We start from the raw sequence: 23,766 nt of genomic DNA, 5'->3' as shown, positions 1-23,766 counted from the left end.
GAGGAAAATTAGCACTTTGCTGGGAAGGTGGATGCAGGCTTCAGATGGATTTCTGAGCGGGAACATTAACTCCTTGTCTGTCTGTGACAGGAGATCAGGGACGAGCGCTGACACCGGCGGAGACAGGTGACATCAGAAAACGCGCAACACAGAAGACGATCACCAGAAAATAGCATGTGTCTTACTATATCCAAATATTCCTTTATATATGTTTATGTGGCAATTTATATAGGACTTACTCAACTATTTTAGTGTCTGTTTTTACACTGGAACACACAATAGGGTGACATTTCCTGAATTTCACTTCCTGAAACTTTACTGTGTAGGATGGGATGGAGTAAACCGAGTCACATCATTATCATTATAGAGTGGGGTTTTATTTATGACAGCTGTGTTGTGGAGCTCAGTGGTTAGCATTGTTGCTATATAGATGACTCAGTGGTTAGCAGTGGACGCTGGCTCAGTGGATAGCATTGTTGCTATATTATTGGCTCAATGCTTAGCACTGTATGATGGCTTAGTGGATAGAATTGTTGCTATATAAGTGGCTCAGTGGTTAGCACTGTGGGGTAGCTCAGTGGTTAGCATTGTTGCTATATAGGTGGCTCAATGGTTAGCTCTGTTGCTATAGATCTAGCTCAGTGGTTAACATTGTTGTCATAAAGGTGGCTCAGTGCTTAGCACTGTATGGTGGCTCAGTGGATAGCTTTGTTGCTATATAAGTGGCTCAGTGGTTAGCATTATACAGTGGCTCAGTAGTTAGCACTGTTACTGTATGGTTGGCTTAGTGGTTAGCACCATATAGTGCCTCAGTGGTTATAATTTTTCTATATAAGTAACTCAGAGGTTAGCAGTGCGCGGTGGCCCAATGAATAGCCTTGTTGCTATATAGGTGACTCAATGGTTAGCACTGTATGGTGGCTCAGTGGATAACATTGTTGCTATATAAGTGGCTCAGTGGTTAACATTCTACAGTGGCTCAGTGGTTAGTAGTGTTGCTATATAGGTGGCTCAGTGGTTAGGCATGCATGGTGGCTCAGTGCCTAGCACTGTTGCTTTATAGGTGGCTCATTGGTTAGCGTTTTTGCTATGGAGGTGGCTCAGTGGTTAGCACTGTTGTTATATAGGTGTCTTAGTGGTTAGTATTCTTGTTGTACAGGTAGCTTAGCACTGTACGGTGACTCAGTGGTTAGCACTTGCTTTGCAGCCCTTGATTTCTGGGTTTATTTTTCATGAAGGGCTGTAGAAATTTATGTTGCTCTAGTAGAAAAATAAGTGGTCTATAAATAATCACAATTATGTTAACATAAGTGGAGCTACAATGTTTTTTATCTCACTCAACTACGTACAATGAAACTTTTTCCATAAACGTCCAGTCTTTGTCTCCATTCCTGGGTCCAGTCTTTGTCTCCATTCCTGGGTCCAGTCTTTGTCTCCAGTCCTGGGTCCAGTCTTTGTCTCCAGTCCTGGTTCCAGTCTTTGTCTCCAGTCCTGGGTCCAGTCTTTGTCTCCATTCCTGGGTCCAGTCTTTGTCTCCAGTCCTGGGTCCAGTCTTTGTCTCCATTCCTGGTTCCAGTCTTTGTCTCCAGTCCTGGGTCCAGTCTTTGTCTCCATTCCTGGGTCCAGTCTTTGTCTCCATTCCTGGGTCCAGTCTTTGTCTCCATTCCTGGGTCCAGTCTTTGTCTCCATTCCTGGGTCCAGTCTTTGTCTCCAGTCCTGGGTCCAGTCTTTGTCTCCATTCCTGGGTCCAGTCTTTGTCTCCATTCCTGGGTCCAGTCTTTGTCTCCAGTCTTGTCTCCAGTCCTGGGTCCAGTCTTTGTCTCCATTCCTGGGTCCAGTCTTTGTCTCCATTCCTGGGTCCAGTCTTTGTCTCCAGTCCTGGGTCCAGTCTTTGTCTCCATTCCTGGTTCCAGTCTTTGTCTCCAGTCCTGGGTCCAGTCTTTGTCTCCATTCCTGGGTCCAGTCTTGTCTCCAGTCTTTGTCTCCAGTCCTGGGTCCAGTCTTTGTCTCCAGTCCTGGGTCCAGTCTTTGTCTCCATTCCTGGGTCCAGTCTTGTCTCCAGTCTTTGTCTCCAGTCCTGGGTCCAGTCTTTGTCTCCAGTCCTGGGTCCAGTCTTTGTCTCCAGTCCTGGGTCCAGTCTTTGTCTCCAGTCCTGGGTCCAGTCTTTGTCTCCATTCCTGGGTCCAGTGTTTGTCTCCATTCCTGGGTCCAGTGTTTGTCTCCAGTCCTGGGTCCAGTCTTTGTCTCCAGTCTTTGTCTCCAGTCCTGGGTCCAGTCTTGTCTCCAGTCTTTGTCTCCAGTCCTGGGTCCAGTCTTTGTCTCCAGTCCTGGGTCCAGTCTTTGTCTCCATTCCTGGGTCCAGTGTTTGTCTCCAGTCCTGGGTCCAGTCTTGTCTCCAGTCTTTGTCTCCAGTCCTGGGTCCAGTCTTTGTCTCCATTCCTGGGTCCAGTCTTTGTCTCCAGTCTTTGTCTCCAGTCCTGGGTCCAGTCTTTGTCTCCAGTCCTGGGTCCAGTCTTTGTCTCCATTCCTGGGTCCAGTTTTTGTCTCCAGTCTTTGTCTCCATTCCTGGGTCCAGTCTTTGTCTCCATTCCTGGGTCCAGTCTTTGTCTCCATTCCTGGGTCCAGTCTTTGTCTCCATTCCTGGGTCCAGTCTTTGTCTCCAGTCCTGGGTCCAGTCTTTGTCTCCAGTCCTGGGTCCAGTCTTTGTCTCCATTCCTGGGTCCAGTCTTTGTCTCCAGTCCTGGGTCCAGTCTTTGTCTCCAGTCTTTGTCTCCAGTCCTGGGTCCAGTCTTGTCTCCAGTCTTTGTCTCCAGTCCTGGGTCCAGTCTTTGTCTCCATTCCTGGGTCCAGTCTTTGTCTCCAGTCCTGGGTCCAGTCTTTGTCTCCAGTCCTGGGTCCAGTCTTTGTCTCCATTCCTGGGTCCAGTCTTTGTCTCCAGTCTTTGTCTCCATTCCTGGGTCCAGTCTTTGTCTCCATTCCTGGGTCCAGTCTTTGTCTCCAGTCTTTGTCTCCATTCCTGGGTCCAGTCTTTGTCTCCATTCCTGGGTCCAGTCTTTGTCTCCATTCCTGGGTCCAGTCTTTGTCTCCATTCCTGGGTCCAGTCTTTGTCTCCAGTCTTTGTCTCCAGTCCTGGGTCCAGTCTTTGTCTCCAGTCCTGGGTCCAGTCTTTGTCTCCAGTCCTGGGTCCAGTCTTTGTCTCCAGTCCTGGGTCCAGTCTTTGTCTCCAGTCCTGGGTCCAGTCTTTGTCTCCAGTCCTGGGTCCAGTCTTTGTCTCCAGTCCTGGGTCCAGTCTTTGTCTCCAGTCCTGGGTCCAGTCTTTGTCTCCATTCCTGGGTCCAGTCTTTGTCTCCAGTCCTGGGTCCAGTCTTGTCTCGATTCCTGGGTCCAGTCTTTGTCTCCAGTCTTTGTCTCCATTCCTGGGTCCAGTCTTTGTCTCCATTCCTGGGTCCAGTCTTTGTCTCCATTCCTGGGTCCAGTCTTTGTCTCCAGTCCTGGGTCCAGTCTTTGTCTCCATTCCTGGGTCCAGTCTTGTCTCCAGTCTTGTCTCCAGTCTTCGGTCCATGAGTGTCTCGGTTTAATAGAAGAAGTTGCAGAGATCTCAGATGACAGATCGCAGTCATGGAGAATAATGCACTCGAGAAGCGTGACATTCATTTGTTTAGCTCTTTTGTAACTTTTTAAGTTGTCATCAGTAAAAGAAAAGAGATAAATAAGTGGCACCGGATTCTTCACGTGGTCTGTACCTGCGGTCGGTCGTTACTCTCCACCAGAAGATGCACAAGGGAAGATACCTCCTAATTGTTTTACTGAAACATAAAGGTAAATAACTTAACTGAATGAAAACAGGAATGTTTCTGATTGGTCCCGGTGTGAACAGATCGAATTGTAATATTTAGCAAAGAAGGAGGAGGATAGGTGAATAAATACTTAAAGCAGATTCCTCTTGCTATCTCTATGGCTAAGCTGTGAGCTGTGACGTTCTCCCACTATCCAGATTCACCAGACAATGGCTGCTGCATTCCCTGCTTGTGATTTTATACTGGCTATGATAGTCCCTAATGATTCACTGTGAAATACCAAGTAATGTGATAGCTGCAAGTCTGTTGTGAATGTCATCCGAGGGGGTGATGGTTTGGAGCTCCCTCTGGTGGTCAGGACTGGGGGTGAAGCTGACTGTGTCTCAACAAGTGTGGGACTTAATTGGGAGCTTGGGAAGCTCAATTGCAGATCAGCCTGGGCTATATAGAAGAGCAGTGTCTGCTGGCTGGGGCCGGTTATAAATGTTGTTCCTCTGTCTCTGAATTGGCTTGGAGTTGTCCTTACATTTATCCTGTGTCTGTCCCATTCCAGATAAGTTGCAAGTTATTTGTTTTATTGCCTGATCCACACCTAAGGATGTTTGTTTGTCTTTTTGCTTTGCTTAAAGTCTGTTTTCTTGCAGGAGAGAAATTGTCTTTATGTTTTGATGAGCATGGGGGTTCCCCCTCTGCAGGTCCCACTGCAAGAAAAGGGAGATTCTCCCTGTTCTACTTGATTATTTGCACTTTTGTATTTCTTGTGTTATTTTATTTCTCCCATTATTTACAAGAGTACCTGATATAGTGGGGGAAGAGTCTGTGTGGTTTCAGTATTTTTCTTATCGGAAGATTGGTATTTTTCCGCAGGGTTTTGTACTGACCGCAATCGGCTATCTGTCCTGTCATGTTCTATCTAGGAACCTCGCATTTGCTAATCTATATTTCTTATCTGTGTATTGTGTTTTCTTACATCACCGTTGGCTTTATATGTTGGGGGCTTGCTATTCCTTTGAGGACTACTCTGAGGCAATATAGGTTTCCTCATTTCTATCTGTGAGGTGTAGTAAGTTTCTCCAGCTGTGACGAGGCGTCTAGGTGTGTTTAGGAACCCTCCACAGCTACTTCTAGTGTGGTCTGACAGATAGGGGATTGCAGTCAGCTCAGGTTCCAGCTACTCTTGTGTTTTTTCTGCTGATGGGATTTTTGTGATCACGGTGACCAGATCATAACAGAAGTTATTATGAAGAAGCCCATCCAACCGCGTGTAAGATCTTGTGATCCTACACTGGCTGGTGAAGCAGTCCTTTCCATTTTAGTCAATTAATGCAAAGTGAATAGCAAATAGTTTGTATTTTCCAGGTTATAGAATTTCTAAAAATGTTACATATTCAATTCACATAAATTCAATTTGCTTCTCTCTATCATATACACTTTCATACAAGCCCGACCATAAGCACAAGCCCATATTAAAGGGAATCTGTCCACAGGTTTTTGTTATGTAATCTAAGAGCAGCATTATATAGGGGATGAGAGCCAGATACCAGTGATGTATCACTTACTAGGCCGTGTGTTGTAGTAACAATCAGTGTTTTATTAGCTGCAGATTATCACTACAGAACTAGGTGTATCGTGCCTTCGGTCCAACCACATCCCCACCACTGATTATCTGCTTTTTGTTAATATACAATGTACATAGAAAGCTGCCAATCAGTGGTATGGGTGGAGGTATACACAGAAAGCTGCCAATCAGTGGTGTGTGCAGCGTTGTACACAAAAAGCGCAATCAGGGGTGTGGGTGGGGTTATACACAGCTGCCAATCAGTGGTGTAGGTGGGGTTATAGACAGAAATCTGCCAATCAGTGGTGTGGGCGAGGTTACACAGCTGCCAATCAATGGTGTGGGAGGGGTTATCCACAGAAAGCCACCAATCAGTGATGTGGGTGGGGTTATACAGGGCTCTTCATTCTGAGCTCTGCTAGATCTGCAGCAAACAGGAAATTTATCACCACTGCTGCATTGATTTTATACAAACAACAAAGCACACAGTACAGTAAGTGACACATCACTGGAAACAGGGTCTCTGCCTCTACACCATGCTGCTCTAGGATTACAAACCAGAAACCTGCTGACAGATTCACTGTCACTAATATGTTTATAAATCTTTCAGTCTCTGACAGCAAATAGACTGCGACAGATGTTAGATGAGTGCTGGCTGCATTAATGCTTTAACTAATACATTGCTGGTTGTCTTTAGTGCAGCGCAGCATTGTATGGGATTATCCCGCTGCATATTACACAGCAGCATTGTACATTTTGTCAAGATGCATCTTACAAGTCATCTTGAATAATATGACATATTTGGGCAAGGTTTTACTTCTAGCAAAAATGAATTTTGAGTCTCAAAAACATGAATGACAATTACAGAGCAAAATGGGCAACCTTTAAATATAAGACTGTGGAGACCCCCGGCTAAAATAAGTGAGGGTGTGTTTTATTGGTAACATAGAGCACTATATATCACCATCATACAGCAGTCATATACACAGTACAGAGCACAAATAACTGCACAAAGAATACTGCTATAAAGAAAATAAATAATACTTCTTTACTGTGCATAAATAATACTGCTATAAAGAAAATAAATAATACTTCTTTACTGTGCATAAATAATACTGCTATAAAGAAAATAAATAATACTTCTTTACTGTGCATAAATAATACTGCTATAAAGAAAATAAATAATACTTCTTTACTGTGCATAAATAATACTGCTATAAAGAAAATAAATACTTCTTTACTGTGCATAAATAATACTGCTATAAAGAAAATAAATAATACTTCTTTACTGTGCATAAATAATACTGCTATAAAGAAAATAAATAATACTTCTTTACTGTGCATAAATAATACTGCTATAAAGAAAATAAATAATACTTCTTTACTGTGCATAAATAATACTGCTATAAAGAAAATAAATACTTCTTTACTGTGCATAAATAATACTGCTATAAAGAAAATAAATAATACTTCTTTACTGTGCATAAATAATACTGCTATAAAGAAAATAAATAATACTTCTTTACTGTGCATAAATAATACTGCTATAAAGAAATTAAATAATACTTCTTTACTGTGCACACAATACTGCAATAAAGAAAATAAATAATACTTCTTTACTGTGCATAAATAATACTGCTATAAAGAAAATAAATAATACTTCTTTACTGTGCATAAATAATACTGCTATAAAGAAAATAAATAATACTTCTTTACTGTGCATAAATAATACTGCTATAAAGAAAATAAATACTTCTTTACTGTGCATAAATAATACTGCTATAAAGAAAATAAATAATACTTCTTTACTGTGCATAAATAATACTGCTATAAAGAAAATAAATATTTATTTACTGTGCATAAATAATACTGCTATAATAAAATAAATACTTCTTTACTGTGCATAACTAATTCTGCTGTAAAGAAAATAAATAATAGTTCTTCACTGTGCATAAATAATACTGCAATAAAGAAAATAAATAATACTTCTTTACTCTGCATAAATAATACTGCTATAAAGAAATTAAATAACACTTCTTTACTGTGCACACATAATACTGCAATAAAGAAAATAAATAATACTTCTTTACTGTGCATAAATAATACTGCTATAAAGAAAATAAATAATACTTCTTTACTGTGCACACAATACTGCAATAAAGAAAATAAATAATACTTCTGTACTGTGCATAAATAATACTGCTATAAAGAAATTAAATAACACTTCTTTACTGTGCACACATAATACTGCAATAAAGAAAATAAATAATACTTCTTTACTCTGCATAAATAATACTGCTATAAAGAAAATAAATAATACTTCTTTACTGTGCATAAATAATACTGCTATAAAGAAATTAAATAATACTTCTTTACTGTGCACACAATACTGCAATAAAGAAAATAAATAATACTTCTTTACTGTGCATAAATAATACTGCTATAAAGAAAATAAATAATACTTCTTTACTGTGCATAAATAATACTGCTATAAAGAAAATAAATAATACTTCTTTACTGTGCATAAATAATACTGCTATAAAGAAAATAAATACTTCTTTACTGTGCATAAATAATACTGCTATAAAGAAAATAAATAATACTTCTTTACTGTGCACACATAATACTGCTATAAAGAAAATAAATATTTATTTACTGTGCATAAATAATACTGCTATAATAAAATAAATACTTCTTTACTGTGCATAACTAATTCTGCTGTAAAGAAAATAAATAATAGTTCTTCACTGTGCATAAATAATACTGCAATAAAGAAAATAAATAATACTTCTTTACTCTGCATAAATAATACTGCTATAAAGAAATTAAATAACACTTCTTTACTGTGCACACATAATACTGCAATAAAGAAAATAAATAATACTTCTTTACTGTGCATAAATAATACTGCTATAAAGAAAATAAATAATACTTCTTTACTGTGCACACAATACTGCAATAAAGAAAATAAATAATACTTCTGTACTGTGCATAAATAATACTGCTATAAAGAAATTAAATAACACTTCTTTACTGTGCACACATAATACTGCAATAAAGAAAATAAATAATACTTCTTTACTGTGCATAAATAATACTGCTATAAAGAAAATAAATAATACTTCTTTACTGTGCACACATAATACTGCTATAAAGAAAATAAATATTTATTTACTGTGCATAAATAATACTGCTATAATAAAATAAATACTTCTTTACTGTGCATAACTAATTCTGCTGTAAAGAAAATAAATAATAGTTCTTCACTGTGCATAAATAATACTGCAATAAAGAAAATAAATAATACTTCTTTACTCTGCATAAATAATACTGCTATAAAGAAATTAAATAACACTTCTTTACTGTGCACACATAATACTGCAATAAAGAAAATAAATAATACTTCTTTACTGTGCATAAATAATACTGCTATAAAGAAAATAAATAATACTTCTTTACTGTGCACACAATACTGCAATAAAGAAAATAAATAATACTTCTGTACTGTGCATAAATAATACTGCTATAAAGAAATTAAATAACACTTCTTTACTGTGCACACATAATACTGCAATAAAGAAAATAAATAATACTTCTTTACTGTGCATAAATAATACTGCTATAAAGAAAATAAATAATACTTCTTTACTGTGCACACATAATACTGCTATAAAGAAAATAAATATTTATTTACTGTGCATTAATAATACTGCTATAATAAAATAAATACTTCTTTACTGTGCATAACTAATACTGCTGTAAAGAAAATAAATAATAGTTCTTCACTGTGCATAAATAATACAGCTATAAAGAAAATAAATAATACTTCTTTACTGTGCATAAATATTACTGTGTATAAGGAAAATAAATAATATTTCTTTATTGTGTACACATACTACTGCTCTAAAGAATATAAATAATACTTCTTTACTGTCCATAAATAATACTGCTATAATGAAAATACATAAAACCTCTTTACTGGGCATAAATAATAGTGCTATACAGAAAATAAATAATACTTCTTTACTATGCACACATAATACTGCAATAAAGAATATACATAATATTTGTTTATGGGCATAAATAATACTGCTATAAATAATACTTCCTTACTGTGCACACATAATACTGCTATATAGAAAATAAATAATACTTCTTTACTGTGCCTAAATAATACTGCTATAAAGAAAATAAATAATATTTATCTACTATGCCAAAATAATACTGCTATAAAGAAACAAAATAATATTTCTTCACTGTGAATAAATAATACCGCTATAAAGAAAATAAATAATACTTCTTCACTGTGCATAAATAATACTGATATGAAGAAAATAAATAATTTTTCCCTACTGTGCATAAATAACACTGCTACACTAGTAATACATTATATTTCTGTATAGTGCATACAAAATACTACTATACAGAGAATACACATTACTTTTGCTCGGTATATAAGTAATTGTCACGCTCCCGGTGTCTCGACAGCCCTCCTTACCCACTGAGCCGGTTCCTGCATCGCACCACCGCTCCATACCCACTGATCCAGTCATACCTGCATCGCACCACCGCTCCATGCCCACTGATCCAGTTCACATGTCCGCCGGTCACGCCTGCCGCTCCCGCTCATGCTCCCCTGAGTCCTGTTCCTGGTCTCAGGAGTCTGACTCTGAGTCTTAGCCACATGGTTCTGTATAGGACCGGGCCGCGCCCACTCTCCTGGTCTTATAGGCCCAGCACACCTGCAGCAGGAAATGACATGAGGCTGTGCTGGGTATATAAGACTGGCCTTTCCATGTGGGTGGCGCCTGATCAACGTGTCCTGAAGCTTGTCTTTTGAGCTAGGTGCTCAGGTCCCCTTGTGCTGTGTCCTGTTACCTGGAGTACTGTTTGTCTTTGCTACCGGGTACCTGTGCCTGTTTCCTGTATTGTCCCAAAGAACTCCGTGACCCTGGTGACCTGGTTATACCTGTCCCTGCCACACCAGTGCTCCGGCTGCCGTGTACCCTGCCCCCCGGTGGGGTGCATGGTCCAGTGGATCCACCTCCTGGGCCTACCAGTCCTCCCGGCCCTGACAGTAATATTGCTATACAGGTGAATATTACTTCTATGTTTATCAGAAATAATATTTATGTACAGGTAAAACATGTTATTTTATTAATTAGACATATACTTCTATAGAGTGGATATGTATAGATACAGCAGGCAATAGTTATATATCATAACAAACACTTCCACACCTCATCACATAGTCACACAGTGTCATCAGCTGTCAACCTTCCCCACACTGGCTGCCGTGAGGTGAGATCTGGAAGTGTTTGTAATTATACATACTCAGCTCTGCTGTATCTGTAGAGGGGCTGCAGAGATCAGTGAGGACAGGGGGCGTGTTCTGTTTTCCCCTGCATGATGCTACCTGCTTATGACTGGTCAACCTCATGTAGGGGAAGAAGTGCACACCCCCCAGAGGAAATCTCTAGTAATGCTCAGCCACAGCCTTAAAGGATAGCTGTTATTTTGCATTTTTGGTGTGTTATTCACCCCTAAACATGTTGCAGACTGGGGGAGGGGTCCATATCCTGAGAAGCCCATTGAATGCTGAAAAGACTGTTCTACCAATGCCCAGGTGTGGGGGGGTGTCTTGTTTCTTTATCATGACTGTATTATTGAGCATGTATACCGATTGTCTGTGTGCTGCTACTTACTAAAGTGAAGGCGTGTAAACAGTCTTTTATATGATTGGTGAGGGTCTCAGGACCTGGACCCTTGGCAATCTAACCCTAACCGTAATGACTAATTCTTAAAGGGGCATTCCCAAAATTGCAAGTTATCGTCTATTGCCAAAATAGGAGATAATTTGCTGATCACTAAGGGTCAAACTGCTGGGGTTCATGGAGATCCTGTGAATGATCCTCTAGGATCCAGGGAACATGGCCCTGTTGAATCCTGTTTAGAATGGAGTGAGGTGCACGTGCTCGACCTCTGCTCGATTCATTATTGATGGAGAAAGCGGAGTACGGCACCTGGCTCTTTCTGCTTGGACCATGGACAATGAATGGAGTGGTGGTGAAGCATGTGCAGAGGCTGAAAGTCTTCTTCATGTTGAGGATCCCGTTGGGTCTCTGGTGCCCACTAGGCCTCGTGTCTTCATAACGTCACTGCCCAACACATGTAAGGAAGTTGCATGATTAAACAGACTACTAGGCCTCAATGTCATCATGTGTGTTGAGTCACAACGTCATGACAATGCGAGGCCTAGTGGGCATCGGAGGTGCTGAAGACCTTATGTGGCCCATGACATGAAGAAGACTGGTAGTCTGTGAATGCAGACCAGACCAGAACAGCCAAGAAGGGATCTGCATGGCTACGATGAGGGCCACGTGTAGAAGATCCTACACTTATAGTCCTCTGGAGTCAAGACCCTAGCAAACAAATGTGATGTAAAATTACATTTCCTGGTCAAAGTTGACAAACTGCTGAGTTCAAAGGTTGGTTGATTCCCTCACATCATCTGATCCTTCACAATTCACATCTACGGTAAGACGCAAAACTGACACAAATCTTGGGTTCTTGTCCATCATTCCTCAGACCAGACCAGAACAGCCAAGAAGGGATCTGCATGGCTACGATGAGGGCCACATCTAGAGGATCCTACACTTATAGTCCTCTGGAGTCAAGACCCTAGCAAACAAATTTGATGTAAAATTAAATTTCCTGGTCAAAGTTGACAAACTGCTGAATTCAGGTGTTGGAAGATCCCTCACATCATCTGATCCTTCACAATTCACATCTACGGTAAGACGCAAAACTGACACAAATCTTGGGTTCTTGTCCATCATTCCTCAGTAGATAATTCCCCGGTTCTCTCAGCCGTCATAGTCGGCTTGTACTGGAGATAATGGAGTGGCCAGATACTCGGAGACCGATTTCAGGCGAGACTTGTCTGTCAGATGACTGACTCAAGACGGCTTTACGTAAGTGCTGCGCTAGAAAAGAGTACTTTAAAGGAGGTAATGACAACCCCTCCACCACAACCCCTCCACCACTGCCGGGGCGAATGCTTTCTCCTTTCTTTCAATACATAGAAAAAGACGTCCGGTGACAAAACAGTGAAGAGATGGGAGCGGTGGGACCAACAGGAGAAACGTCTGTCCCGAGCACATTGTCATCACTGTCAGGTGAGGAGAATCCCAGAATGTGGATGGTTTGGCCCCTGGTTCAGGACAGTGGAGCTCAAGGCAGAAATTTTACACTAAGATAAGAGCCACCAGGGAACGAGTCCGTCCATGACATCTCCCCTCCTGAATCTTCTCCATCACCTGTGACTGATATTACTGAGAAGTGGAAGGAACCAAAGCAACTCAGCTATGAAGTGGAGACCCCCATAACATTACAGAGTGGGGGGCCGAGTGCTGAGGAGGAAAGGGCAGAAAAGTCCCCACCACTCTGCTGACCCCATAACTGCAGAGTCCAGATCTCCTTTGGCAACATCAACACAAACACTGCACCCACCCTGGGAGATTCATGGACGAGCAGTAGCCATACATCACCAAGCACAATGCTGAGCCGTACATCACCGAGCACAATGCTGAGCCGTACATCACCAAGTACAATGCTGAGCCGTACATCATCAAGCACTATGCTGAGCCGTACATCACCAAGCACAATGCTGAGCCGTACATCACCAAGCACAATGCAGAGCCATACATCACCAAGCACAATGCCGAGCCGTACATCACCAAGCACAATGCCGAGCCATACATCACCAAGCACAATGCTGAGCCGTACATCATCAAGCACTATGCTGAGCCGTACATCACCAAGCACAATGCTGAGCCGTACATCACCAAGCACAATGCCGAACCGTACATCACCAAGCACAATGCTGAGCCGTACATCACCAAGCACAATGCTGAGCCGTACATCACCAAGCACAATGCCGAGCCGTACATCACCAAGCACAATGCTGAGCCGTACATCACCAAGCACAATGCCGAGCCGTACATCACCAAACACAATGCCGAGCCGTACATCACCGAGCACAATGCTGAGCCGTACATCACCGAGCACAATGCTGAGCCGTACACCACCAAGCACAATGCTGAGCCGTACATCACCAAGCACAATGCCGAGCCGTACATCACCAAGCACAATGCCGAGCCGTACATCACCAAACACAATGCCGAGCCGTACATCACCAAACACAATGCTGAGCCGTACATCACCAAGCACAATGCCGAGCTGTATATCACCAAGCACAATGCTGAGCTGTACATCACCAAGCACAATGCCGAGCCATACATCACCAAGCACAATGCTGAGCCGTACATCACCGAGCACAATGCTGAGCCGTACATCACCAAGCACAATGCCGAGCCGTACATCACCAAGCACAATGCTGAACCGTACATCACCAAGCACAATGCCGAGCCGTACATCACCAAGCACAATGCCGAGCCATACATCACCAAGCACAATGCCGAGCTGTATATCACCAAGCACAATGCTGAGCCGTACATCACCAAGCACAATGCCGAGCCGTACATCACCAAGCACAATGCTGAACCGTACATCACCAAGCACAATGCTGAACCGTACATCACCAAGCACAATGCCGAACCGTACATCACCAAGCACAATGCCGAGCTGTACATCACCAAGCACAATGCTGAGCCGTACATCACCAAGCACAATGCCGAGCCGTACATCACCAAGCACAATGCCGAGCCGTACATCACCAAGCACAATGCCGAGCCGTACATCACCAAGCACAATGCCAAGCATCAGATGGAGTGGTGTAAAGCAACCAACACTGGACTCTGGAGGAGATGTGTCCTGTGCGGTGAGGGATAGCACTGCTCTATCTGCATCTGATGGAGGAGTCTGAGTTTGATGATTCCAGGAGAACGTTACCCTCTGACTGTACTATGACAGGAGAAAAATAAAATCCTATTGTCTTGATTTTTAAGGATCGGCCTTAGCTCCAAGGTTCCAGCAAAGGGAAATTTTAATGCTTCATATAAGATATCTTTTTAGCTCACTTGTATATATATATAAAAATAACTTGGATTTTTTGGGACACATTAATCTATCGCGGTATCATTTGATTCCATTGTCTATGACCTTCTTGCCCATATAGGAGGGTTGATCTTACTGATAGAGGCCATTTAAATAACGTAATTGCATATAACAGGAGAGGTTTTTGGAACTGAATAAACCAATATGGATCAGCAAATCTCCCCCGTCTCTACAGTCTGTGCAAAGATCTTCACAAATTCATCAGAGTGGGATTGATCCGGACTGAATCGTCATTATTATTTTTATTTATTTATTGTTATTTGAAGTCCACGGAGCGATGAGATTTTTGATAAAGTACAACAATCTCAGTAAAGGTCGCTGAAGGGTCACTGAGATGAAGATGACCAATAATCAGTGTTAATGGACCATAGAAATAATAAACTACAAGACGCTATGCAAAGGCACTGCTGCCATATAGCAGTACACACGTGAACACTGTCTGATCTAAACCCTCCATTGTAGTTCTGCAGGATGTTTAGAATCATTGTCCTGGTGGAAGGTGAACCTACGCACCAGTCTGACAGGTATTTCTACAGGATTGCCCTGTACGCGTATTTAGCTCCATCCATCTTCCCATCACCTCTGACCAGCTTCCCTGCCCCTGCTGAAGAAAAGCCTCCCCGCAGCAGGATGCTGCCTCCACCATGTGTGACAGTGGGGATGGTGTTCTCAGGCTGATGTGCAGTATTAGTTTTCCACCACACACTGCCTTTTGCATTTAGCCAAAAAAGTTTTACTTTGACTTCATCTGACCAGAGACCCTTCCTCCACATGCCATGGAGGTGACGCAGCTAACTGACCAGAGACCCTTCCTCCACATGCCATGGAGGTGAAGCAGCTAACTGACCAGAGACCCTTCCTCCACATGCCATGGAGGTGACGCAGCTAACTGACCAGAGACCCTTCCTCCACATGCCATGGAGGTGAAGCAGCTAACTGACCAGAGACCCTTCCTCCACATGCCATGGAGGTGACGCAGCTAACTGACCAGAGACCCTTCCTCCACATGCCATGGAGGTGACGCAGCTAACTGACCAGAGACCCTTCCTCCACATGCCATGGAGGTGAAGCAGCTAACTGACCAGAGACCCTTCCTCCACATGCCATGGAGGTGACGCAGCTAACTGACCAGAGACCCTTCTTCCACATGCCATGGAGGTGACGCAGCTAACTGACCAGAGACCCTTCCTCCACATGCCATGGAGGTGACGCAGCTAACTGACCAGAGACCCTTCTTCCACATGCCATGGAGGTGACGCAGCTAACTGACCAGAGACCCTTCCTCCACATGCCATGGAGGTGACGCAGCTAACTGACCAGAGACCCTTCCTCCACATGCCATGGAGGTGACGCAGCTAACTGACCAGAGACCCTTCCTCCACATGCCATGGAGGTGACGCAGCTAACTGACCAGAGACCCTTCCTCCACATGCCATGGAGGTGACGCAGCTAACTGACCAGAGACCCTTCTTCCACATGCCATGGAGGTGACGCAGCTAACTGACCAGAGACCCTTCCTCCACATGCCATGGAGGTGACGCAGCTAACTGGTGTCGCAATTAGTTATGGGGTCTATATTGATATTAGGGTCTTATTTGGGGTTTTTATTATTATTTTTTAATACTGTTCCGATCTGGGAAACAAATTACCTATAAAGAAGGAATAACCCGAGTACATACATAGGTGTAACAGAAAAATACAATCACGTAGAAAAAATCCAGGCAACCAGAGCGACATAAGCAAAAGTCGAGTTTTGAATAAAAGTTAATATTGAAACATTTTACAACTTTTGTTTTGGTTTTGTCTCATAATTTGGGGTTTGGTCTGGGGTCTGACTATATGATCTGGGGTCTGCTTTATTTGGTTTTGGAGGTCTGTATTAATTGCTGGATTTATTTAATGGGGTTGGGCCTTGGATCTCTTTTATTTGAAGAACGATCTTGGCTCTGGTGTCATTTTGAGGTCTGTTCCAAAACCTGAATTCATTTTGGGGTCTGATATAATTTTAGGGTCTTGAGTTTTATGGTGTCTCAGATGCTCGTTAAGTCTGTAGTGGGTCCTAGCACCCTCTACGTGCACCCCTTCTTTCATCTGTATCCACATCCTTGGGACCTTTCATTATAGCAGTATAGTATTTACGAGCATGAGGCGGCACTATAGTAATGAGGACATACGGGACAGCTGCAAAAAGGGGTCAGTGGGAGACTGAGGGGTTGAGTTGTGATAATGGAAAAGTGCAGGAGCGATGAGCCAAAGTCACTGATATAACCTGAAACTAAAAGTTGCAAAACACATCAGACGGACCTCATAGTACGGGGGAGGGGAAGGGGGGGCTGAGATGGGCAATAAATACTGTTATATTACTTTATATTCAATCGAAGTGTAAAAATATGTGTAAACACTTCCTAAATATGTGTAGCATAATAGCAAAAGCAAAAATCTAATATAAAATTATACATTTTTTGGTCAGTGCACCTCCTTCTCTATGTTATGAGCCCCGGCATTAGAAAACATAATTTGTCCCTCTAAATTTATCTCTGCACGAATTAATGTCTAAATACCAAAAACAACTAATTTGATTTGTTTTGTAAGCTTAAAAAAATTGTTTTTAGCTGCTAAAAAATATTAATTGAAAAAAATAGAAATGTTGGCAAATATAATATAATAATAATAATAATATTAATTGAAAACATAGAAATGTTGGCAAATAATAATAGTAATAATAATAATAATAATAAATAGGAATGTTGGCAATAATAATAATAATAATAATAATAATAATAAATATGAATTGAAAAAATTGAAATGTTGGCAAATATAATAATAATAATATTAATTGAAAAACACAAATATTGATAATAATAATAAAATATTGAAAAAATAGAAATGCTGGCAAATATAAAAATAATAATAATATATAGGAATCTATGCAATAATAATAATTATAATAAAAAATATTAATTGAAAAATATAAATGTTGGCAATAATAATAATCTAATATATAACGCTCAGTGTATGTGTGTATGTATGTGTGTGTGTGTGTGTGTGTGTATGTGTGTATGTCCGCTAAAGGAATCTGCACCGTCGCATTTACAATCACGAAATTTTGCACAGACACTGCATGTGACTCAGGGAACGTCATAGACTATGTTTGGGCGGGAAAATGTAACCCCGTGTTTTCCAGTTACGTTACAAAATACTACAGCCATTAAACTGAATGGAGCTGGGAGCTATAGGCTATAAATAGCAACTGTCAGTGGTTGCTATAGGAACAAAATAAACTGTTAGTATAAGATAGGATAGACTAATAGGGAGAGACAGAAAAAGACATAGAGAGACAGACATAGAGAGACAGACTGGGCAAAGAGACAGCCGGGCAAAGAGACAGCCCTGGAAAGAGGCAGCCCTGGAAAGAGACAGCCGGGCAAAGAGACAGACCTGGAAAGAGACAGCCCTGGAAAGAGACAGACCTGGAAAGAGACAGACGGGGAAGAGACAGACCTGGAAAGAGACAGCCCTGGAAAGAGACAGACCTGGAAAGAGACAGCCATGGAAAGAGACAGACCTGGAAAGAGACAGCCCTGGAAAGAGACAGACCTGGAAAGAGACAGACCTGGGAAGAGACAGACCTGGAAAGAGACAGCCCTGGAAAGAGACAGACCTGGAAAGAGACAGCCGGGCAAAGAGACAGCCATGGAAAGAGGCAGCCCTGGAAAGAGACAGCCCTGGAAAGAGACAGCCCTGGAAAGAGACAGACCTGGAAAGAGACAGACCTGGAAAGAGACAGCCCTGGAAAGAGACAGCCCTGGAAAGAGACAGCCGGGCAAAGAGACAGCCATGGAAAGAGGCAGCCCTGGAAAGAGACAGCCCTGGAAAGAGACAGCCCTGGAAAGAGACAGCCCTGCAAAGAGGCAGCCGGGCAAAGAGGCAGCCGGGCAAAGAGACAGCCGGGCAAAGAGACAGCCATGGAAAGAGACAGCCATGGAAAGAGGCAGCCCTGGAAAGAGGCAGCCCTGGAAAGAGACAGCCCTGGAAAGAGACAGCCCTGGAAAGAGACAGCCCTGCAAAGAGGCAGCCGGGCAAAGAGGCAGCCGGGCAAAGAGACAGCCGGGCAAAGAGACAGCCATGGAAAGAGACAGCCATGGAAAGAGACAGCCCTGCAAAGAGGCAGCCGGGCAAAGAGGCAGCCGGGCAAAGAGACAGCCGGGCAAAGAGACAGCCCTGGAAAGAGACAGCCCTGCAAAGAGGCAGCCGGGCAAAGAGGCAGCCGGGCAAAGAGACAGCCGGGCAAAGAGGCAGCCATGGAAAGAGACAGCCATGGAAAGAGGCAGCCCTGGAAAGAGGCAGCCCTGGAAAGAGACAGCCCTGGAAAGAGACAGCCCTGGAAAGAGACAGCCCTGCAAAGAGGCAGCCGGGCAAAGAGGCAGCCGGGCAAAGAGACAGCCGGGCAAAGAGACAGCCATGGAAAGAGGCAGCCATGGAAAGAGACAGCCATGGAAAGAGACAGCCCTGGAAAGAGACAGCCCTGGAAAGAGACAGCCCGGGAAAGAGACAGCCCTGCAAAGAGGCAGCCCTGCAAAGAGACAGCCGGGCAAAGAGACAGCCGGGCAAAGAGACTGCCCGGGAAAGAGACAGCCCTGGAAAGAGACTGCCGGGCAAAGAGACAGCCCGGGAAAGAGACAGCTCGAGAAAAAGACAGCCTTGAAAAAAGACAGCCCTGAAAAGAGACAGCTCAGGAAAGAGAGAGCCCTGAAAAGAGACAGCCGGGCAAAGAGACAGATGCCCAAAGAGACAGACGGGCAAAGAGACAGATGCCCAAAGAGACAGACGGGCAAAGAGACAGATGCCCAAAGAGACAGACGGGCAAAGAGACAGCCCGGGAAAGAGACAGCCCGGGAAAGAGACAGCCGGGCAAAGAGACAGAGAGAGACAGACAGATACAGAGATTGAGACAGAGAGACTGATGCAAATACAGAGAGATAGAAACAGACAGACAGCGACAAACAGACAGAGATTGGGAGAGAGACAGAGAGACAGTTACTATCCCGGGCAACGCCGGGTACTACAGTAATAGTAATAGTAATAATAATAATAATAATATTAATAATAATAAATAGGAATGTTGGCAATAATAATAATAATAATAAATATTAATTGAAAAAATAGAAATGTTGGCAAATCTAATAATAATAATAAATATTAATTGAAAAACATAGAAATGTTGATAATAATAATAATAACATATTAATTGAAAAAATAGAAATGTTGGCAAATATAATAATAATAATAATAAATAGGAATCTTGGCAATAATAATAACAATAATAAAAATATTAATTGAAAAATGTATAAATGGTGGCAATAATAATAATAATAATCATAATAATAATAATAATAATAATAAATAATTGAAAAATAGAAATGTTGACAATAATAATAAGAAGAAGAATAATAATAAAAATATTAATTGAAAAAATAGAAATGTCGGAGGATAAATATAAGTTAATGGATTTTTTTTGTAAAATTGTAAGAAAAACAATTTAAAAACCACATGTGAAATGTTTGGAGATAAACCCTGACTTATATTAATAGTCTCCTACAAGATGATCAGGAAATAAGTCGCCTTCGGGCAGCGAGGAAAAGAATTTATAAATTGGTTTAAAACAAAAAAGATGAAAATTAGCGGAGATGAATTAACAGCGGGCGGGGGAGCAAAATGAAATGCAAAGGGCTCGAGGGGGAAACAAAATGCAGCTCTAATACAGATCACCAACCCGTGGAAGTACAAGGACAACAATCGACAAACACTAAGCAATGCTAATAAGCCCAAAAGAGAGAAATGAGGGGCCCCGCAGCAAATAATAAGGGCCCCTTCCAGTGCTAGTCATTAGCGCCACACCTCTAACGACATGGGACAAGAAGACTCCATCACTGTGTGCCTCGCCTCCTTTCCTTGATCATTGGGTTCACGAGGTTGTCCATGAGTCAAAAAACATTGCTGCTGTCCTTCAAAAGCAGCCCCGGGCCCGTCCTCAGGACGCGTGTGGTATTGACGTGGTGATGTTTTTTGGAAGAAAATGCTTATGTTTTTCTAATGTTTTTCTAATCCTGAAAACCTTTTTAATTTACAGCATTGAAAGCCCAATCTCGGGTGGGCAACTTTTTTCCAGGATTTCTAAGAACCCTAACCAACATTTTAAAACCCACAATTAGAAAATATAACCAATACCTTGTGATGACCCAGGAACGAGCAATAAAAAAATATAAACCACCCAATTTTGGGCAGAGTTGGTTTTGTGAAGCATCGCTTACTGTCATGGTGGCATCAGGGTCTGGGGAAACTTCAGATCCTTGCCCTCTCCCTGCTAACTTCTCTGATGTCTGTGATCAGCGCAGGGTGACTGGGGCGTCAACCCACATAGGCAGGCTAGCAAGAGTTAATCTTTGCTGGACCGCTTCTTCATCTTTAGGCCTCGGTTCCACTTGCATTTTGCACAGACCAGTACAAAACTATGGGGCAGTGGTGTCCATCTGCGATTGATTTCTCGTGCTATATCGGCTCATACGCACTCATATAAGTCTCATACAAGCCTATGGGAGCGTGTGAAACGTCGCACTGCACTCACATGTCATCCAACTGCAGTGCAATGTACGAAGAGACAGGCCGCAGAGGAGATGGAGAAAGTGCTCCCTCTCTTCTCCGCAGCTGTGATCCGATCAAAAGATCTGATCACAGTCACATGACTCTCGGCTCATGTTCGCAGCAGAGGATCATTAGCATATCGCTTCTGATGCTCTCACATCGGAACCTCTGTGCAAGTGAAACCGAGACCTTAGTCACATGCTATGGGACAGCCAATCAGATTCACTCGCTTCCTATATATGTTGGCTGCACTGTTGCATTAGTGCTAGCTATAGCTTGACTATACTGGCCTGAAGAGGTGGATTTTTCCGGGCTTCCTGGTGGTGGACATATTATTGCTGTGTGCTGTTTTGGTGTTAACCCTTGTCCTATTTGTTGGTGCCTTTATTCCGTTGCTTTTCTTTTTAGTTTTTAACTGTGTATTCCTGTGAGTGTATAGTGTGACAAAGTTAATATTATGCCTGTCTGTCTCATCTGTTTTTCCATCACACTCCTGCCCCTTCCTTCCTTGGAGGTCGGTTGGAACAGGTTAGCTTTACTCAGGAGTATAGTAAGGCAATGGACTCTGGCATCGCTACCATTAGGGGTAATCCTAAGGACAGGGATAGTCTTGATAGGGTGAACTCTTAACCACAGGTCACTTGTTGCCTACTGCCTGGCCTAATTAGTGTGGATCAAGGAAATCACGTCAGACACAGTCGGATGTGAAATCTTTTCTTGATCACAGTAAAAATGGCCGCCAAGAGAACAGGAAAGACCATGCACCCTCTGATATAGGCTAGGGGCATACACAAGTTCGGATATGCCCATTTAGTGGGACAGTTCATGGGCTAGCCAATGGGAAGATCCATGTTGATGCTGATGGGCGGGTCTGACGTCAGTGGATGAATGTGTCATGTGATCTGTGGGTTGGTCCTGTAGGTTAGTCAGTAGGTCTTTTCCTTATATGGTGGTCTTCTTACATCTGGACATTCCTTGCATTCCAGGCAAGGTGTGGAAAACAGGAAAAGGTGGTCATCTTCAAATCTTTGTTATGTATATGATCTGAAACCTGAATTATGTAAGACAAATCGACATATTTCCCACAATCCCTTGTCAAGAGGTTAATTAAGTATTTCATCCAATGGCTCTCCTCAACAGTCTTGGGTCCGCTAGCATGAGGGACAGCATCGAAGCCCCTTGTCCCTCGCTATCCCACAGTCACATAGTGACAGAACCCCTATCTTTTTACATTTCAGATCCCATGATGGTCCCGCAAAATTACAACATTTGGAAAGTATGTTCTATGCTGGATATATCCTTTCAACGGGACCTGTGCACACTAGTTATAGAAGTAGAATAGTTGTAAAAGTAATATATATATATATATATATATATATATATATATATATATATATACCCTCTGTAATATGCAACAGAAAAATCAACGAGACAGAAAAGAAAAAAAAATTAGGATCTCTCTCACTTGATTGTTTTAGAGGCGACTGTAAAATGTGGAAAACACTTTTATGGTTAAAAAGATTTTGAAGGACAAAAAGTTAATAGTAAAGACATTATCAAAAACTCTAAAAAGTCAAATAAACAAAGATCTGAAGCACTGACCCTTTTCCGGGACACGGCGGTTTGGCTTACCTGTAGATCAGCATCGAACTCATGCTTCAAGTGCGCCTCCTCCGCCGCCTCCACCAGCCTCTAAAAAACGAGACAAACACCAAAGTCAGTGAGGAGCTACCAAAGTCGCCTGACAATGCGATACAAGTCAATCGGGGGCAATCTATCAACAATGGGGCCCAAAGCAAGTAATCGGATCTTATCTCTTATTTCCAGGGCTTTGCGCGGACCTGGCCTTACAGGAAATGTGCGCTGACTTCTGGAGAACGGCGGAGATGCTGTTTGACATAGAGATCGATAAACAGTATAATCATCTTGTAGTTCTCTGTTCATTATTCCAAAGAAAAGCATTACTGCGAGCGCGAGCTGCTTGTCATCTCGAGACAACAGGTATTAGACATCAGACTGTTCTTGCGAGCAGCACTCATGCTAAAGTAAAGCAGGCGCCCGGGGGAATAGTGGACTCTGCTCTTGACCACTTTAGCAACTAAGCAAAAGTAATGCGGAAATAGTAAGTGATGGCATAACGCAAGGGTGGAGAATGAGCCGGTGCACCGAGACTTCCAAATGCTGCTCTAAGGGGTACTTTGCACGTTGCGACATAGCTACTGCAATATCGTCGGGGTCAAATCGAAAGTGACGCACATCCGGCGCCGGTAACGACGTCGCAACGTGTAAAGCCTAGGAGAGAAGATGAACGAGCGTGAAACAGTCAAAAATCGGTGATCTGTGTCACGTCGTTCATTTTCATAATGTTGGTGCGTCCGCAGGTACGATGTTGTTCCTTGTTCCTGCGGCAGCGCACATCGCTGTGTATGAAGCCGCAAGAGCGAGGAACATCTCCTTACCTGCGTCCACCGGCAAAGCGGAAGGGAGAAAGTGGGCGGGATGTTTACATCCCACTCATCTCCGCCCCTCCGCTGCTATTGGCCACCTGCCGTGTGGGGTCGCTGTGACGCCGCACAACCCGCCCCCTTATGAAGGAGGCGGGTCGCCGGCCAGAGCGACGTCGCAGGGCAGGTAAGTGCGTGTGAAGCTGCAGTAGCGATAATGTTCGCTACTACAGCAATCACAAGATAT

At 42.5% G+C, this 23,766-nt stretch overlaps 1 protein-coding gene across 1 annotated transcript in view; it reads right to left on the bottom strand.

Annotated features, from left to right (window-relative positions):
- Window positions 1-23,766, bottom strand: part of CACNA2D3 (calcium voltage-gated channel auxiliary subunit alpha2delta 3) — a 1,156,773-nt gene that overhangs the window by 749,545 nt on the left and 383,462 nt on the right. Inside the window, exon 4 of the mRNA XM_075321303.1 lies at window positions 22,708-22,767. Within this exon, the coding sequence (XP_075177418.1) occupies window positions 22,708-22,767 (60 nt within the window). The remainder of the gene's footprint in view (window positions 1-22,707; window positions 22,768-23,766) is intronic.

This window comes from Anomaloglossus baeobatrachus, chromosome 8 (assembly GCF_048569485.1).
Source record: "Anomaloglossus baeobatrachus isolate aAnoBae1 chromosome 8, aAnoBae1.hap1, whole genome shotgun sequence".
NCBI lineage: Eukaryota > Metazoa > Chordata > Amphibia > Anura > Aromobatidae > Anomaloglossus > Anomaloglossus baeobatrachus.
This window is presented reverse-complemented; position numbering and strand designations above follow the sequence as displayed.